The sequence below is a fragment of the Cygnus olor genome, chromosome 4 (genome assembly GCF_009769625.2).
Source record: "Cygnus olor isolate bCygOlo1 chromosome 4, bCygOlo1.pri.v2, whole genome shotgun sequence".
In the NCBI taxonomy this organism is placed as follows: domain Eukaryota; kingdom Metazoa; phylum Chordata; class Aves; order Anseriformes; family Anatidae; genus Cygnus; species Cygnus olor.
The window spans coordinates 32,281,374-32,300,420 of NC_049172.1; the positions used below are offsets into that span (position 1 = coordinate 32,281,374).

General features: G+C 38.6%; 1 protein-coding gene across 5 annotated transcripts in view; it reads right to left on the reverse strand.

Moving 5' to 3' along the window:
• Positions 1-19,047, reverse strand: part of TMEM131L (transmembrane 131 like) — a 79,258-nt gene that overhangs the window by 25,177 nt on the left and 35,034 nt on the right. For 4 of the 5 annotated variants that reach the window (XM_040554529.1, XM_040554533.1, XM_040554530.1 and 1 more), the window contains exons 6-16: positions 18,361-18,477; positions 16,001-16,111; positions 10,155-10,232; positions 8,135-8,288; positions 5,855-5,913; positions 5,386-5,494; positions 4,320-4,425; positions 3,542-3,695; positions 2,718-2,888; positions 2,364-2,433; positions 466-583 (exon numbers count right to left, since the gene is read on the reverse strand). In XM_040554529.1, coding sequence (XP_040410463.1) covers positions 466-583; positions 2,364-2,433; positions 2,718-2,888; positions 3,542-3,695; positions 4,320-4,425; positions 5,386-5,494; positions 5,855-5,913; positions 8,135-8,288; positions 10,155-10,232; positions 16,001-16,111; positions 18,361-18,477 — 1,247 coding nt within the window. Of the gene's footprint in view, positions 1-465; positions 584-2,363; positions 2,434-2,717; positions 2,889-3,541; positions 3,696-4,319; positions 4,426-5,385; positions 5,495-5,854; positions 5,914-8,134; positions 8,289-8,579; positions 8,745-10,154; positions 10,233-16,000; positions 16,112-18,360; positions 18,478-19,047 lie in introns of those variants that run through there. The other variant, XM_040554534.1, reaches the window with a different exon arrangement.

Below are 19,047 nucleotides of genomic sequence, written 5' to 3' on the forward strand. Positions count from 1 at the left end.
TCTTTACAATTGCTCGGGCACAGTGACTGCTTCCCTCCCCGCTTCCCCAGTACATAGCATCCATTAGGTCAGGGACTAAAAACCTCGAAAGCTATTTAGAGCTTCTGATCCTAAAAAGACTGCTATGGGACCTGTTGAAAAAGGATTTGTGCAGCTCCATAACTGATCTGTTAAAATGCTTTGACTGCTTTCAAACTGGGTAGCTGTGGTGGGGACTCAGTCAAAACATTATTTACATTCTAAAATTCAGGCATCTGAAATGTTTACTTATCGCTGGCAGTGCCTTGAAATTGAAGTTAGAAGTGTTTGGGATGCTCTGAAATTCCAGATGCTTCAAGATAACTAACTTACATGCAGCAAGGTCAAAAATGTTTGTTCTAATTAAGAATATTTCAGAATAAAAATATTCCCCCTTACAACATTGTACTGGCTTGAATTAAGAACCTCAACAGATTCTGTACAGACCTGCAGGCTTCCCCACGTCTTATTTTTTGCCATCTTTCATAAAGTTCACTTGCAAGCTCAGAATCCACATCCCAGGCAGAACGGTCCAGAGAGAGACTCTTCTGCCAAAGCAGATTTACTAAAACGATAACAGATTTTTCATATTTTAAAGAGGCAACATTTGCTCCTTCCATCAATCTACTTCTTAATGTGAGCGATCAGTATCTGCAAAGGGTCTCAACACAAAAAGAAGTAAGGCAAACTAATTTTTTCCTTCTAAGCAAGCATGTGTGAAGGTACACATACTAAGCAAATCAGATCGGAGCAATAAGACATACATCCTCAAAACTGCAGTAATTCTACGTGCAAACAGCAATATGGGAATTGCATAGATTTCACATGCTCTGGTAAGCCCTTTTTACTGTTGCTGTTTCTCAAGGATGCTATTGAGAAATCATTAAATTATCAATAGTCTTTACACAGAACTTCCCACTGGTATCAATGAAGTATCAAGATCTCTTCTCTGTACAGCAGTACAAAATTGTAATATTATAGCACAGCAGGCAGCAAAACAAATCTCCATTTTGCAGAAACGGTGTTTCCATTTCACCTTCTCTTTTCCAGGTCCTGACTATTTTCTCAAATTCTACATAAGCTAAATTTCCAGGCTTTACATCAGTCCAAAGATTAAAATCTTTTTTAGAAAGTTAGACTCATGCTGCTTCAAACAGTTTCACACAGCAGAATGAAGTTAAATAAGCAAATTTCTTTTTAAAGAAAACAAAGCCATTTTCAAGCTTATTTTGAAAATACAAAATGCAATTTATTGTGTTATCCTTAGAGTTTAAAGTAATCAATTGAGACTAATGACGACTTGAACAATCCAGCTACAGGTTGTTCAGGCCAGTATTTTCGGACTTTTCTATTTAAGAAGGACTAGTATCCTAAATTATGAAGTAGAATATCTACATATAAAGATCTGATTATGTTACTATATTATTATGTATATTATTAGAATGGAAAGTAAGCAAGCAGTAAGCATTTACTTATATCAGCAATACTCTTTTATAAGGTTTTAAAATATCTCTTGCTTTTAAGATATTTACCTAAATGTGCCTATGTATTAATAATGCTTCAAGCCCTGTGTTTCCGTGTCACCTCAAATCTCCTTTTTATCTTTGACTGACTACTACTGCCTTCTTCGTATCTTCATACAGAAACATACTTTAAGAAAGCATCATCTTGAAAACGCATTCAGGAGAACACAAATATTTAAAGCCTATGGTACCCAGCTGTCTAATGAAATTCACTCTTCAGCAGAGATTTTTTATTTTTGTTATTATTTAAAAAACACTATTCTGAATAAGCCTTCATCAAATTATACATTCTTCAGGCAGTATTGCGTACATATAGTATCTAACATTGTGTTTTTGTAAATGCTAGCTAGGTACTTAAAACAGCTCCTAGCATTATAGAATCTAGACAAATCCCTCAGTTCCAGGAAGAATGACACCACTTTGTTTTACATGGCACAGCTTTCATTGCTGTTTTATAAGCCTGATAAATTGTCTTTTGCAGAAATCTATGAAATTATTGCTGTGAGAAACAGATAGAGAGAACAAGTTCAAATAAACTCTGGCTAAAGGTCTGACATCAGTCAACATGTTTTTGTCCAAAACTATGTTACAAGACAGAACAACAGTTTAGCAAGTGATACTGAATTAGAGGTCTGAAATACTGCACATTATACTCAGTACGAAGCCATTTATATCAGTAATGGTCTGAGAAAAGCACGTGTTTTTAAAAGACAAAATTAAATAATTGTATTAACAATCTCAATATTCTCATTACAAGTCCCGTTACATAGATTTCTCTATAATACTGTCATTAGATGCCTAAAAAAGCCAAGACAAGCCTACCTGAATCAGATTTTCCCAAGTAGCACTGAATATCACAATGGGCAATAGCTTCAAAATGAAGATCTCCTTGCTGGAAAAACAAAAAAACCAACCATTTTCCATGTGACAAAACAACAGGAAAAATTCCAGTTTTTCAGTGCATAATTTGGACAAGTCAAGGAAGAGAACTACGGTTGCCTAGAGATCCATAATTCCATCACTGTTTAACTCTGAGTGCTTAACTTTTCAAGTTAAAGAATGGTCTGGTATTGAGCATTTTTCAGGACTAAGGGACAAATTTCTGACCAAAAAAGGAAGCTGCTGCAGTTTGGTCTGCAGTGCATAATAATCATTCAGTGCAACTTAATACAATACCTTGGACACAGTTGAATATATCTGCAGAGGTATTTCAAACATCACTCCCACATTGGTGGCCAAACAAATACTAGAAAGTACATTTGTTACAGTGTCTTTCATACTGAGTTTCAAAGAAAATACATTCCAGCAGCCTGGAGGTAGAGTCAAAGGTTCAGCAAAGTTCAGAATCTAGAAAGAATCAAATGACACCTGAATTAAATCTGGAACGGCATTTTTAGCGCAAGCTGTACCTTGAAGAGTATAAACCTTCCGTTTCTTTGTGGTTTTGCTGTTATTACACACATGTATGTGCCCGTAACTGATCCACAGTACGCACATATAAATCTCCTATCTAAATATATGAATGGCCAACTAGATGCTTACATCATGTGCTTATTCATAAAACTGAATTGCCTGGTTTGAATCAAGCCAGTGTACAAGTAAATTATTGGCTTCGTATTCCAAACTTCAAAGCTCATCTATGTACTGAAGACTTCCATTATAGCCTATGAAGAAACACTCAATCCTATAGAGCACAAACAACACACACAACAGTTCTGAGAACTGAGCAATAGTCTATAATTTGATGCATCTGTAGCTGCAACTGAAATGAGAAAAACAGTTGCTAATGAAATAATATAAAAACAAGCCGGACGGTAAATAAAGCCTACAGAGAGCCCAAGCTTTTCAGTGCCTAAGTTACAGGTGCACAGCTACCTTTATTTTTAACTGATTTCAATCAGCACTGAGAACAAAGTCCATGAAAGAATCTATTTTTATGTCAGCAGAGCAAATCCCTAAATCAAGGACAAGACACTGTATGAAGCTGAAATAAAACTTACTTTTAAAATGTTATTTGTTTCTCTAGCTATGTAGACTTCGTTCAGTTCAATGCTGAAGTCAAAGTTGTTTGTAAACCATATGGACCAAAATCCTGAAGTATTATGGTGTGGTTCTATATGAAACATTGCTGCAGAAGGATTGACATCAAAATACCTGTAAGTAAAAACAGAATAAAAATAAATACAACTGTAATTGCCTTTGAGCATGCACGAGCAGTCCACAGATAACTGTAGTGTTCTAGTACAATGAGTCTCCTAAGGTTTTAAGGAGAAAGTAAATTAATTTCCTTTAAAATACTTACATATAATACCAGAGTAAAACTTGACAAGAACAATGTAGAAGAGGTAGGCAGGTAATCATTCCACCCTCCTGCTATGTCACAGTACACTGCTTACTGCTTTGTGATAAGGTAGGTTGGATGAAATTGGCAAAAGAAAACTGAAGAAATGTTTATGATTTTTCTACCACTACCCTGCTTCTGCATTGGAGGAGCAAGGATGGTGGAAATTTTATCACATCCTCCAAGCAACGCTTATATGATGTAAACTGTGTACGTTTTTTACTGACTCCTGGAAGTCTTACTGTATAAAATACAGCATTATTACTTGAAATGTCAAGGGTCTGTTTTGGCAAATGACACAAGAACAGGAAGAAGCCTCTTCACTGTCCTTAGAATTGCTCCATGACAAAGCAAGCTAACTTTGTTTCTTTGAGTAGGTTGCAATATTCTTACAGTATCATTGAATGTTAACTAACAAAAATCCACCATTAACATACCCTTCCAGCACAGGACAAGACAGACAGGCTTTTAGTGTTGTAGTGCCTTCCAATAGGTTATTCTTCTTGTCATCAGAGTAAGGACTTTCACTGTCACAGGATGCAGCTGGATAAGAACAGACATACAGAAGAATACATCATCAGCCGGAAGAACAAAAGCAATGATTTCCATGTGAGGATTCCAAAGAACGTTACCAAGGGGAACATTCGCTGTTCCACTTCTCACACAGGTGAACGAAGAAAGCATCTATTGCTAGTGTCTTAATTTTCAGAGGTTTGAAACCTTGATTTAAGGAGAATTTATGAATGCTAAACATTTTAATAATACACACCACACACAACAAGGCTGCTGAGAGCAACCTGACCAATTTTAACCACATGTCATCAACATGGCATTCTTATTTAACAGAACATGCTGCCTCCTTTCAATAAAAGGAAGCATTCTGAAAAGAAAAAAAACACCACTTAACATAGTTCCTTTCTTTCTCCTTACTTGCCTTTTTGAGGAAAAACAAGTGCCCATGTCATTATGAAAGCAGCCTAGTTCAGAAACATTTAAGTCTACGCACTGCAGTCTAGTGGACAGAACAGGAAACAAACTGGAGTCAGCAATGCCTAAATTTCAATCTTTGCTCTTCCACAAACATGCCTGGTCTTGGGCAAGCCTCTTCAATGATCTTGCCAAAAAATGTCATAGAAAATGACCACCCAAGCACAATAGCCTTTTAGAAAATATATTGGAAACAGAAAAATAACCACAAATTATAAAAGGATGTTGAAAAAGCATATTCAATAATTATGCTTATTTTAAAATCAGCTAACAATTTCAGTATATGTTTTCTTCTTTTTTGTAAAATATATAGCTTAGAGCCTTAGATCAGCGTAAAAAGAAGCATATATACACAAAAATGATGGAAGTAATTAACAGAAAGAATTCATCCTCCTCTTCAAAAAATTCCTAAGTTTTTTTTTCCTGAGATTTTTCAAGACCTGCCTGCTGAAAAAAGCTACCATTGTATAGATGATTAGACAGGGTTTGGTTATATTAAGTACATGCATGCTGTACCTTTACAAGAAATAGAAGCAACTTTTGTAAAGTTAGTAGATGATGAAGATAGCAGTACTGGCTCAAATTCCACAGGTGATCTGCCATTTTGAGACAACTGTCGTATTTCCTGCATGAAGACAAGATAAGATGATCCTTGTAGCACTACCATCACTATTATTGTAGCTCTCATATTAGCGTATCTTCTTGTCAAATTTGCAAGCCAATATCTGCAATTTTCTCACAACTTCTAAATAAGCCCATGTTTTATTCAAAGATAGCAACTCCTACGTCTTAAAAAAAATCCATTGCTGGAAGTACAACTCTAAAAGATATATTAAGATGTCTGGGTACAATGTAGAAATACAGACGTGTAACATTTGCCACCAGCAAAATCCCATCTGCAATTACAGAGTAAGCCAGTGGGTTAATTAATTCCCTAATCAAATTCAACAGCCTAAAATACGGCTTCCTGTAAGCCTATACTTACCTGTATATGCACATGGCTGTTCCCAGAATGCAAGATGTACATATCTACCGTGGAATCACCTGTTCAAAAGAATGAACATCAAGGTAAGCTCACCAAGGACTGAAGCACCCTTGCTGAGCCAGACACTCATATTAGAAGCAATCATAATTTAAATAGCTTTCTGCGCAACAGCTGCCCTCGTAAAAATGAGGAGATATGCACATCTGAGGCCGGAAAACCTCTGAGACCACTTCATAAAGGAGCAGAAATGCACTTAAGCTTTTTGGCCTTAAGTACGAAGACAAGCATCAACAAGGTACCTTCCTTCATTATCTCCTAAATCCAGGATGGAACAACTCCTCTTTCCTACAGGCAGGGAGACAAGAGGCTCAGCTGAAGGAAAGATGGGTGGCTGATGTTGCTATGAATTTTTAAGGGGCCAAAGCATCAATAGCACGCGATAGTCCAGTTAAACACAAAAAAACACTAACAAAAAAACACAGCCTGTGTAAGCACACAGCTATAGAAGAGCCTGGGTCACCTGCTCTGAACCACAGGCATTCTCAGGAGACAGCGCAAAGCTAGATTTGGTGCCTCACACCTTTGGGGCTTAATCACCAGGTATTGTAGTAATTTTCTAAGCTTAGCAACAAGAAATGGATATAAGCCAGCTTTCACCTGTAGGTAAGGTGTTTTTGATTACCACCCTTTGTCCCTGCTGAAGCTACACTCCTAGTCATTGGACGCTACAAAGATCTGGAGGACCAAAAGAAGAGCCACAGGACAGACCAGACACGGCTATTACACCAGGGTGGTCATAACACTTCAGTGAAGGAAGGAGACCTGAGTTCTTGCCCTTGCTTGTACCTGAAGTAAGTAAGTAGAGGCTAACAGTGCATCATTCTCCCAGTTTACCAGGTAGAATTTCTGTGAATGAGTGTGCTTCACTCAGCTGCCTGAGAGCAAGCCTACAGATGCCACCTTCCCAAAGAGGGTTCAAGATGTTGATGGAGATGCTCCATATTCCCACAGCTGTGAGATTTAAAGCGCACACTCATCTACTACCTTTCCAGCTGACAAGTTCCCCTGTGCAGACCCTGCCTACTTGCTTGTCCCACTCTAACGCGTGTTGAGCAAAGAGACTAAAACAGCATCGCATTCCATTTTGTTACACCTTCCCCTCAAGACCGTGTCTCTCGTTTAATTACACAAATGGAAGGCAAGCAAGCAAACACTGCTGTTTTGATATGGTACAGAACTGGTACTGATGGAGCAAGATGTGGAACTTCCCACTGACAACAAGTCCAAAGGGATAATATGATCAACCTCTAATCCAATGAGCATTCATAACCGCATTACATTTAGTAGAGAACAGCCTTAAAAACATACCTCCAGCACTTTACCCATCAAAAGTGTCAACAGCAAACACCCTTGAAATGACAGATGTGAACAATTCTCTGCCAGCACCAGAATAAATGTACATTCACAATTCAACATCATCCCATGGGCAGGGAAAGTAGGTTTACAGTGGGTATTTCAGTTTCAGTTGTGTAAATATCACATCACAGGACAGGCGCGGGGGAACAGCACATAGTGTTTTGTGACCAGACCTTTACCTGAACTTCTCAGAAGAAAAGACGATCACGCACTTTTGATTAGCATTAAAAATTACTATTTTAATCCTGACTCTTAGGAAGTCCTTCCTTCTTCAAAAAGTAGAACTGGCAGAAATGCCTAAAAAACCTAACCAAACAGACCGCAAAGCTCTATAAATAATTTAAAACCCCTTGGATTTTTAAGATTTGTTCACCCAATAAACGTAGCATAAAGAAACTGTAAGGAGTTGATTGTTTTGCCTGTGGCATTTTAGCTTAGAAGAACAAATGATGCACACATCTGTATTACCTCATTACCCCACTTTCCACAATATCCACTATTCCAAGTACTGTACAAACCATTCTGCCTTCACAGTCTTATTATGACTAATTTAATGGCTGGGAAACTAGGCACAGAGTTGTAGAAATCAAAGGACTACGATATCTTTTCATACCATTTAAGCAGATATGTTAGCACAGGGAAAATAGCAATGAAGCAGACTTAGCAATTGTTACGTTTATAAAGAGGACTGCACTTAGAACAGCTCTGCCCTAAGCAATTGGCTGACAAGCTGTATTTAACTGTTTTTCCTTATTTGCAAAAACTTTAGAGTGTCGCTGAAATTGATTCAATTTAGCACATCAAATTATAATGTATGTATAATACCAACTTCTATTACAATTAACAATGATATTTAGGACTTACCTGAGGTCTTCGTTTTTTCCATTGCTACATACACTACAAAAAGATTCTCCAGTAAGTATTGTCTGTGCTCCACAAAATCTTGTTGGGCATTTTCCATTCTTACCGTTAAGCTCATTTCTAGCAGCATTGGGTCATCGGACATAAAACAGCAACTCTGGAGCGAGACAAGGGGATACAGTGTGTGTGTGGTGGGGGAGGAAATGGAAAAAAATAATTACAGTAAGGTATCTTGAGAAGTTAATCAAAGGCATTATCTAACAGACAAGGTCTTCAGCACGCAAGTGCTGATAAACAGGAGTAATTAGGACCTCTGCTAAAATTCTCAGCAAAAACCAAAGACAGTGCAGATACAGACAGCACAGCAAAAACAAAGACGAAAAACAACTAAAAAGGACACTGAACCTTGAAAGAATGCAAATTTATAAACTGTCTTAGTCAGTCTCACCTCAGGGACTGCAAAACAGTTTCCTTTGTTAAATCCTCTGCCTTCAATAAAATGTGCCATAAACAGACTGATGCATGTGTCTTAATGGTAGGAAGACAGTTCATGTTCACTGGTCTGTTTATAGTTAATTTTTCCAAATCCTGTGTTTTTTGTCTCCATTTCTCACTGAAGTAATTTTAAAAAAACAAACATACATGTACAATTCTTAATAGAAAACACTGTCGTCTGGCTAGAATACTTCAGATAAATACAAATAGGATCTTATTTTCTTTCTAAGTAGTGGCTGCTGTTAAGACAGCTGAGTCTTAGCAACTACAAAGACACAGACACCATTTGGCAAAAAATTAAATGCAACAAGCAAAACAAAACTAGACAATCAACAATGAGTAACAAATTTGACCTGCATCACACGATGAAGGTCACTGAACTCAGACTTTGCTGCTTTACCACAAGGACTACTTTGGAGGTAGAAGACTTCCACACCTGACACAAGAAGTGCTCTAGCGAAGGGGCAGCAAACACCTTCAGTTAACCTGAAGTGCCACAATGAGGTGTAAGGGGAAGGGAAGTGTTTGTGGATGTCGGTTCCCTCCCACCGCATCAAAGAAACCCTCAGTGCTTGCAATAGCCACCAGAAGCACAGAGGATGCTGCTGTAGAGACTCAAGCAGAGGGGTGATGTGCCTTTGGGAAGCTTGTATCGGAGAGTGGGCAGCTATACTACATGTGATCTTAAACTTCCAGGTGCATCTCAAGCCTAGCCTTGTTTACCATGCAATGCAAGAGTCAAACATGGAAATAAAACAGTACAGGATCACTATGATCTGGAACGTACAGAAAAATAGCTATGGAATTTTGACCTAGTCATACTTGATGAAAGAAAGGTGCTGCAGACCACAGCTCTAACCTATAGATCTGATCCAACAAAATACCTGATCAAGTGCCAGCATCACTGTGAACCATTACTTATTTACTATGTAAACTCTTTTGAAGACAAAGGGGAAGATGATATTCTGCTGGCACTGCCCAGGATGAGGAAATCTAGTGCCTTAAGTGCTTGCTCAGCACTTTGGAGGGGGCTTTTCTGCAAAAGGATTCGCCCCTCCTCAGCTCTGCTGAACATCAAAGCCTCTTGGAAACACAACTGAGGCAGTACGGACTTAAGACTCTCATTTCATTGTTCTTTTGCCAGTATGAACCAAAAATTTGTGAAAACGTTTCTGGAGAAAGAAAATTCCAAGAATCTAAACTAATACTAATATATTGTTCTAATACTTTATTTAAATAATATAACATGCATTACAATGTATAGCTGGTTAGGAATTTTGTAGGAAGGGAAGGGCGTTTTCTTTTACCATATCACCTTCTCCTAATGGTAATAGTGTGGTGTGTGTAACATTTCATTTATACCATAAGGTACGGTTTTATAGAATCATAGTTAAAAATCACAACTCTTTTTTAAACTGAGACATCTGAAACTGCATGGTTGCTAAAGCCTGTAAAACTCTGGAAAGTGTCCCTCTAAACATGAACTGTAAGACAACTTAAGTAGGCATCACATGATAATAAAACATACCTTAATTTGCTGATATGCATCATTAGGTAAACTGCATTCAAGGTGAACACGTAAGAGACTGGCATTCATAGTTTCTGCCTGTAAGAAAGAAAAGTGAAGAAAATGTCAAGCAGATTGCTTCAAAAGATGTTATCATAAAAATCTGATTCACACACCACAGTTTATAAAGATAATAAGACTGTCTCCACACATGCATGACACAGCAATGTAAGAAAAATGTAAAACAAATAGAATGTATTCTGTACAGTAGGTCAGCAAACTCCAGTTCTCAAGAAATGAACTCCATTATTACCTACTTATCAAACTATTATTATACACGATTACTAAATATTTATACAGCAGCAACACAAGAAATCCTTATAAACTTTCATAAGACAATAAACTGTACCCAACACAGCCTTTTTGTTTAATACAAAAGCTTCTTTTCTTATTTTCTGTATATTTTCTCTGTCAGTTGTATACTGAAATACAGTTGCTAAGCCAAGAATGTAATGCCTCTTGGATATGGTCTATACGTAGGTTTCATGCCAAAACGGACAAACAGAAAATGCTTGCTTCACCTTTTTATTGATTGGAAAGGGAAAAGCGGTGATTGTGCCAGCTTGTAAAGCACTCATAAATCTAATGGGGCAACAGCACCAACAAAGCCAAGCATAGTTCACGAAAGCTATTTGGGAATCTGAACTGCCAACTTCACTGCACATACTGCTTAACCAGTATATGTTAATTCTAGATAATAATTATGAGAGTTCTGTCACTCTACTTGTAACTTAATTACAGCAAAATTACCTGAAGACTTTGAGACTGATGTGGAACCCCGCTCAGTTTGTCTTTTGATACCCAACTAAATCTGAATGAGGTGTCTGCAGGTTCAAGTTCCTGAAGGTGTCAATGCAACTTCTTTTAAAGAATGTAAATAATTTGATGCTGAGAGGCAGAACTGAATAAAAGGTTTTAAAGTATCCAACAGCCTACTTCATATCTCCATGGGACAGACAGAAGGGAGCAGGGTGCATCTGAACAGAGAGTTTTATCATATTTCATTTATATGATGGGGTATGGTTTTAGAAAAGCACAGCCCAAAGGAAGTCACTGCAAAATCTGCAGTCTTAGTTCAAGTGGATTTCATACCGAAATGACTTAGGCTTCACACAAGGGGGCGATCCAACCTCTGCAAAGGTTATTAGCAGCACCAAAACACAGGCACATGCCTCCAGCACAGCTCGCTGGAGGTGTACAAACCCCAACCAGCTCTTTTCTTCCTGCAAACTTTGTTGTCCTCATCAATTTTGAGAGCGGTAAAAACCATTTGGCTCCAAAACATGCACCACTTACCAACGTCTCACAGCCACAATTGCTAATAGAGTTTTAACAAGGCAGTCAGAGAGGAACAGCAACTTTTGCTATTGCTTTTTTGATCAAATAAACCTCGTTACTTAAAATTCCCTTCTCAGTGGTTTTAGAAAAACCACTGTAATTTCCATGGCGATAAACAATGAGGTGTTAACACTTACTCAATGCCATGGCAGACCCCTACCCCCATAAAAATTCAGTTAAATCATGTTTTTCCAAAGTTTTATTTGAACTTCTCTTCTTGGCCTGTAATAGGCCTACACAACTATCTGCTATTACGTTAAAGACTGAAGCTGCTAATATAATGCACAGTGGGAAAAACATTATTGGGGTGTATTCAGTGTTGACCTGTTCTCTATTGCAATTCTTTATTTCTCTTTGTAAAGGTTATCTTCAGAAAAGGAAAAGGGTTTTCATTTATCTAAACCAGACAACAGACGCACAACTATTGTGCCTACTGTCTCAAAACACTGGTAGCACGACTGCATTAACCATAAAGACAAATAAAGAATCTGGGAAGAAGATGTCAAGCTGAGTTTCCCAGACAACAAGCCCATGACCACATTCGCTCTTCCACGGGTGGAAGCATTTCATTTACACTGCGAGCAACACTGCATAGGAATCAGCAGAGTGATGAATTTTACAGTGCATGTTCACACCAGAGGCAAATTCAAAAGGAGAGGCAAATTACAATGGGAAAAGTTAGAAAAAGCGGTGCATAACAAACACAACCACTGCCGCCCCTTCAGTCACCAGAAAGTTAGATGGTGGCTCTGTTTTGTATTAGATATGCATACATACCTACTTGCACATGCACACAGCACCCACAAACCCTGCAGGAACTGTATCGACAACTCTGATGGAAGCCACTCAGATGAAATTCTGGCCAATTTTGTTACGTTTTTCAATTAAAAACCAGAGAGGGACAGATGCCTCTTTAGAAAACTAAATAAATTCAACCATCTGATGTGCCAGGAGTGCCATTCTGCTAGAGAAGGTCTAGGATTCTTGTTGGGGGACAGAACAGTTGGCAATTACTCAGGAAATAATTCACCCATCACAAGAGACAGTGCATCAACAGGCCTGCTGGCACAGGCCACCTCAACAACCACCACACAACTGCAGAACTGAGGCCACTTTTAGGGGAAGGATTCCTCATTCTGCCCCAGATACCCTGTCAGTCAGACACGGCTCTACACAAGATCTTCAGAGATATTCCTGCGTTAATATCAGGACTTGTAGAGTTCAAACCACTTCCTGGAGTCTGACCGTATTATAATTTGAAATGAACAAACACAGAACAAGCTTCCCCTTCTTTCTGAACATTGATACATTAGTTTCTTTCCAGGACAGTCCCAGGTCCTGAAGAGCCATTCCTCTGTTATAAGTGAAGAACTGTTAATAAGCTGTTCTTGTAACAATGATTCAGCAGAGTTTCATCAGTTTTCTGCAGGCAGTTATCAGGATGGCACACCAAGAAAACTCTACTATCCTACCACAGTCCCTCTCCACACCCTAACAACACACTGCATAAATTTGCTTCTGTCATCTTCTGTTCACCTGCACAAAACATAACTTAAGGAGTCTTGGGAAGCCAGGAAAGCGATGCCTGTGTCTCCTGTGATAAGACATCCCTCCCTGCAGCTCTCTCCTCCACTGACATTTCCAACCTGTTTGTACAGCATTCTGAACACAACAAGGCACTGATGTAGCTGCCTGCTAAGTGCCATGCAAATATTAAACAATGCCCCACAACAGGCAACTGGAGCAGAGGCTGTATCCAGAAGCTGGATAAACAAAGATGACCTACATGTGCTCCGCCATCTGCCATGGCTTAGTGGTAACTAGTTGCTGCTGAACGGCCATGTGGACACATTATGAATTCCGTGTTGGATACAGCTCCCTTCCTCCCAGCTCCTGAGCCAGAAATACCAGGATCCAGGACCATAGCCAGAGCATGCTGATTATGAACCCTCCACAAGCCGAAACTTTGAAAAAACCAGCAGAAAGAAGGTGAAATGCAACAGCAGAAACAGCAACTTTGTCTTTCATCCTCATTAATCACAAGAGCTTCTAGTTAAAAATACCGGGGAATGACAGAAAAGCCTGGGTACCTTCACTGACTTAAGAACAATTAAAACCCACAAACTCGGCGCAGCATGGAAGCTCGTTTTCCCCCAAAAGAGGGGAAACTTAATCCATATCCCTATGCACAATTCTGACCATTCATCTTCAAAAGAAGTTGTTACTAACTGGAAAAGCTGCAGAAAGGCATTGTCAGCTTGGTTAAGAAATGGCCAACCCATCACAGGAAAGGATACTAAAGAGCTTGGATTGCTCAGCTTGGCAAAAAGAAAGCTGAAAGATGCGATGCCACCTACAAATCATTCTGGGCTTAAGCATCAGAAGCATGAGGTGTTTCCTAAACTGAGTGTGCATCATAACAAACAAATGAAACTGGCAACACAGAAATATTCAGACTGGAAGTCGGATGTAGGTTTTGACTGCAGAGGAGTAAGAACAGGTGTTTGAGTAACGATGACAATACATCCAGCAGTCGTGGGAAGCCTTTTTACTCATCACCACTGGATTACATGAAGATGTTACCTTTCCAGCCTTGACAATGATGGATGATGCCACTTTCAGTATTAGCAAGCAGCTTAAACACAACCATCTTTAAAAGAAGAGCTAGTAGATGGGGGGAAAAAGACAAGCCGTGGAGCCCTCACTGACCTTTCTCACAGGTTTCCAAGCAGTATCAGTAGACTTTAGAGGCAAGGATATCTTTAGCATATCCAAGTGAGGCTTATGCTACCCTGAACTTACACTAGTATTTTACTTCAGTTAAAAACAAACTTCAGAAGTAAGTAAATGAGTGATTAGGTAGGTATGGGTGGTTTGTTTTGAATGTTTTTTTCACTAAAAAACTCCATTGTTTAGTATTTATGTGTCCTTATGTTTGCATGTGTGTAGTCACTCAAACGTCATAGACCTCTTCCTCACATAGCTTCTAAGCCTATAATATAAACTGGAGAAGAAGGAATCATACCAACTTTTTTGGGAACCAGATCAGACCATTAGTGGGGTAAACTGAAAGAGACACTGCTGGAGCAGACAGCTATCTTTAAAGCAGTGAGAAGGGATCCAAACTTGAACCACAAGCTCCACTTCAGTCCTTAGATCTCACCTACCGCCTTCAACAGCTGAGGAGACTGTACCATTGCTGCAGCGCTTGTGTCCAGATTGATAACATACAGTGAACTGAAGAATAATTCCCCAGTTGTAGCCAGGCATAGAAAAATTACACCCAGAGCTAGCAGAACTGAGTCAACACCCTCTCGCATCTCGTGTACTGAGACAAGAAGGGTGCCAGGTGGTACCATCCTCCACTGCCAAACCACCTCAAGCTCGTACTCTAGAGAAATAAAGCAGAGGAAAATGTTCCTCACCATATAGTAATGAAGACGGCAAACACTCCCCACAACTTGTCTAACTCAGACATTCAGATAGAACTGAATGAACAGCAGAGTCTACTTTCAAACCTCACGTGGTACCTGACGACAATCCATCAAGCCAGTTGAGAAGATGCAGAGCAACATGTCATGAATAGCATCTTCCCTCCCTCCACCACAAATTACTAAACCTAAAGATTTTTGGTTCCTTCACAATTGTAGGCCTACACACACCCACAAGCGTACATACTTGTATGTATACAGGAAAGACTGTTACTGGGGAAAAGAAGGAAAGACAATGAAATTGTGAGATATCTTTGGGGAGAGGTAAGACTGATCTAACATACAGAGAGCAGACTTAAAAATGAGATCTAAGGTGAGAATTTCTCTCAGATAGAACAATCACAAGGCAGCATCGTGAAGGCAATCAGTGCAGGTTATATTTAGATACAAGATTAAATTCTGTTATGTGCTATAGTATTCTAAAATACGTTTAACAAAACTAAAAACATGTATTATACAAAAGTTCTTATCCATTAAAAATATGAAGGAAATCCGAAAGATCGATTTTTCAGTTATTCACTTGAGCAGTACTACACAGCTCAAGTATGTATCACAGCTCTGAACTGGCATAGGGAACAGGTCTGAAATAAAATGGGGGGAAAAAACAAACCAAAAAAACACACAGCCCCTCTAAAGCCACTACCCCCCCAACCCTATAAGTGGATTTATTTATTTTCAAGACATATCAATTCTCCACTCCGGTTCAGAGCAAGGGCACACAGATGGCACAACTGAGAGGACAGCACAGAAGCAACACTCAAGAACAAGTGGAAGTAGCTTTACGGCCAAAGGCTTTTGTCTGAATAGAGCCAGAACATCAGCTCATCACAATACCCTTGTATCTTGTAACCCCTCCCCCACACTCACTGGTACTTGGATTTTCTGTTAACATTACTTGTATCCCAACAACCTGAGGACAAAAATCTTTTATGTCTAAGTAGATCAGTGTTTCACTACTGTTTGAAATGTATACTGTACCAGTGTTTGCGATGCCTGGATGTTTTGAATATGTGGAAGCAGTAAATAGGCATTTGCTAGCTGCATTCTAGGTTCTTCTGGAGTAGACGTCAGAGTTCCCACTCCAAAAACCTTTAGTTAAAAAAAATAAAGTTATTGTATCAATATACAGTATTTCACTTATCAGAGTGATATAGAAAATTATTTTACTAATAAGAATCCCAAGGAACAGACTGGTTTTAAAAATTACATTCTTTTAAAGATAATATATATATTAAAACAAGTTCCACTGAGCAAAGTAAATATACACACAAGTGGCACATTAGCATCTTCACTCATTCACTATTACAAAACAAAAATGCTTATCAGCAGAGTATCAGGTTCTCTCATAAAAAAGCATTTAAACTCTTACTGTTCTTCAGGCAATTACAATACAAGTATCTGGATATACAAAATATTTGCAAACTGGCAATAATCCATATTTTAACCATGATAGCTAAGCTAGTTATCAGACTTTTTTTAATGCAAGTAAACAGGAGGCATTATCTTTCAAATTGTCTTCATAAATGATGGAATAAAGCAGAACTGTTTTTCAAAAACTACATGCAATACTTACACATACCATGTAGTCTTTGTTGTCAACAGACTACTCAGTAAAACAGGAGGCTAATAACCACATACACAGTTTTACGGTCACCATTTGACTGTGCGGTAATCTCTGGAAAACTATGTTTCTAGCCTGAAGGCATACTGAAATCAATGGCTTTGACTTCAAAATTAAGTAAAATATTTTTTGATCGTTTTGGTTTTTAAAGCCTGCAATTTTCAGAGCACTCAAGATTTGCAAGTTTTGTTTTTTTTTTTTTTAACGCATTTATATTCCACTCTGCCAAGCGAGATTAGTTTAAAGACAATGAGATGCAAGATAACCTCTGATGATTTTATTCTTTCCTCTCAAGAAAAACCCACTGGGGTTTTTCACTTACTTGTATGAAAATAAATCTTTAAAACAGAACAAAAAACATGTTTAAAATTAATAGAATAACAGCGTTCACTGCAGACCCTCAGGCATTGGATAGAAAATATCCAATCAAAGGGAATATGGGGAATTTTTATTTATTTTTTAAATGGAGACATTTACAAAGTACATTTTACTGTAACTGTGGTACTCCTCCATTTGGGAGGATCTTCCATACGTACTTCTCGCATAAACACATTAGAAACAAACATATTTCAAGGCTTTTGAGCTCTCTAGAGCACTGTAGCTGTGCATCAGTCACTACAGTTATGCCCAATTTTGAAGCTCTTAAACCTAATGAAGGCTGAAATCATGGACAGTCACTTCCTCTGTTACAGATGCCTGGTGAAACTGTCAGTAAATAACAGTATGCTACCGATTTTAGGAGCAGTCCAACAGAAGACAAACCGATTTTCTGGTGACACTGACAACTGCCTCCCTGCAACTTGTTCACAAAAGGCCCTGGTTGAGCTGACTGGGTAACAAAAAACAAGGGGTCAGGAGTGAATGCAAAGAGGGGATAGATGCAAAAAAGAAAAGGTCAAACACTCTATAATGCCGCGTTCCCCTATCTTTGATGAAAAGTTCCCACAAAATTTGGCATTACCCCTAGTATGTGCTAGACAATGGCAATATTTGTATTCCAAAACGTGTATTTCAATGAAGTTATCTATGCTTCATTTCAAGGAGGTCTGTCTTCCAGCACAGCATCAAAGTATGAGAATAAAGGAGCAGGATGTTTGATTAAAGCTGACATTGTTTTTAAGTCACTAAATTCAGGTTTAGATTTTTCTTCTACAACTTAGTAAAAGTGAAGAACTTGAAACGTGTAACATCCCTTATAAAAATCAAATAACTTAAGACTCGCTTGAATTCTCTAGATAATCAGACAACAGATGGCTTCAACGCAAAGCCTGTAACTTCCACTTTGGTGTTATAAGGACCTAAAGCTCTCACGTGTGCTACATCCCCAATGTATTTAAATAAAATGCTGCAGTGTAGTTGATGACCACCCCAAATATTTCCTACATATATTTTTCATAACAAACAAATTCCAGCACAGCGCATTCTAGACAATAATATTATATGGAGCCAACCAGTATTGACAGGACCATGATCTGCTATGTAGAAACACACACTTTTTTTAACTACCACAAGTAGTCCCACTAACAGTAGCTATTTTAACAGTATATGAGTATGAGGGATCATGAGATCAACAACATCTGGTAATAGGGATGAACTGTAAAATGTTACTCCACTTGACTTGTTATCAGGAATTCAACGAACATTAAGTTCGAAATACATGAATAGCACTTCTTAAAAACACAAATCCAAAACTCAAACCAAAAATAAGCAAAGTTACCTGATATGAAAGTACTCCATGAGATGAGGTATTTATAAATAACGAGCTTTCAATATTGCCTTCTTCTGTTGGCAGAAAAAGCACTCTGAATGAAATTTTTCCCATTGCTGGAATCACCTACAGAGACCACAAAGAAGCTTGCTTGCTCGGTGCAGTTAATCACAACACCCACCATTCACCCACAGACATTTCCATGTGTACTTCTGTATCCACAGATCCCAGTAGCAGAAACTCAGCCCTACAAAATTTCACCTGTCCGTAACTCCCTCTCATCTCTTGCAATGCAGAAGAACTGAGAGCACTCAGCAACTTGCTGTATTATGGCTGGAATTTCTCAGCTAGCTCAGGCCTCGATGTTCTTTTTTGCACAAGAAGTTCATCGTGCAGCACTAACAGCCTCCGCATCCTTTAAAACTCTTCCCCGCACATAGATACCACAAAGCAAGTCAATCACCTCTGTGACACATAGCTAAATGAGTCAAAGCCAAACCTGGGCAAAACAATTCTAACCAAATAGGCCTGTCTAACCCAGAGAGCAATAAGGTTTGTTTGCACAGTAATATCCATTCAGGCATGGTGGGGAGAAAAAAAAACACCAGAAAAAAGCATAATAAAATGCTTTGCACATCAGCAGAGGGTAAAATCTGGGCTTCATCAAACTCAGATCCCAGTGACTCATTCTTAACA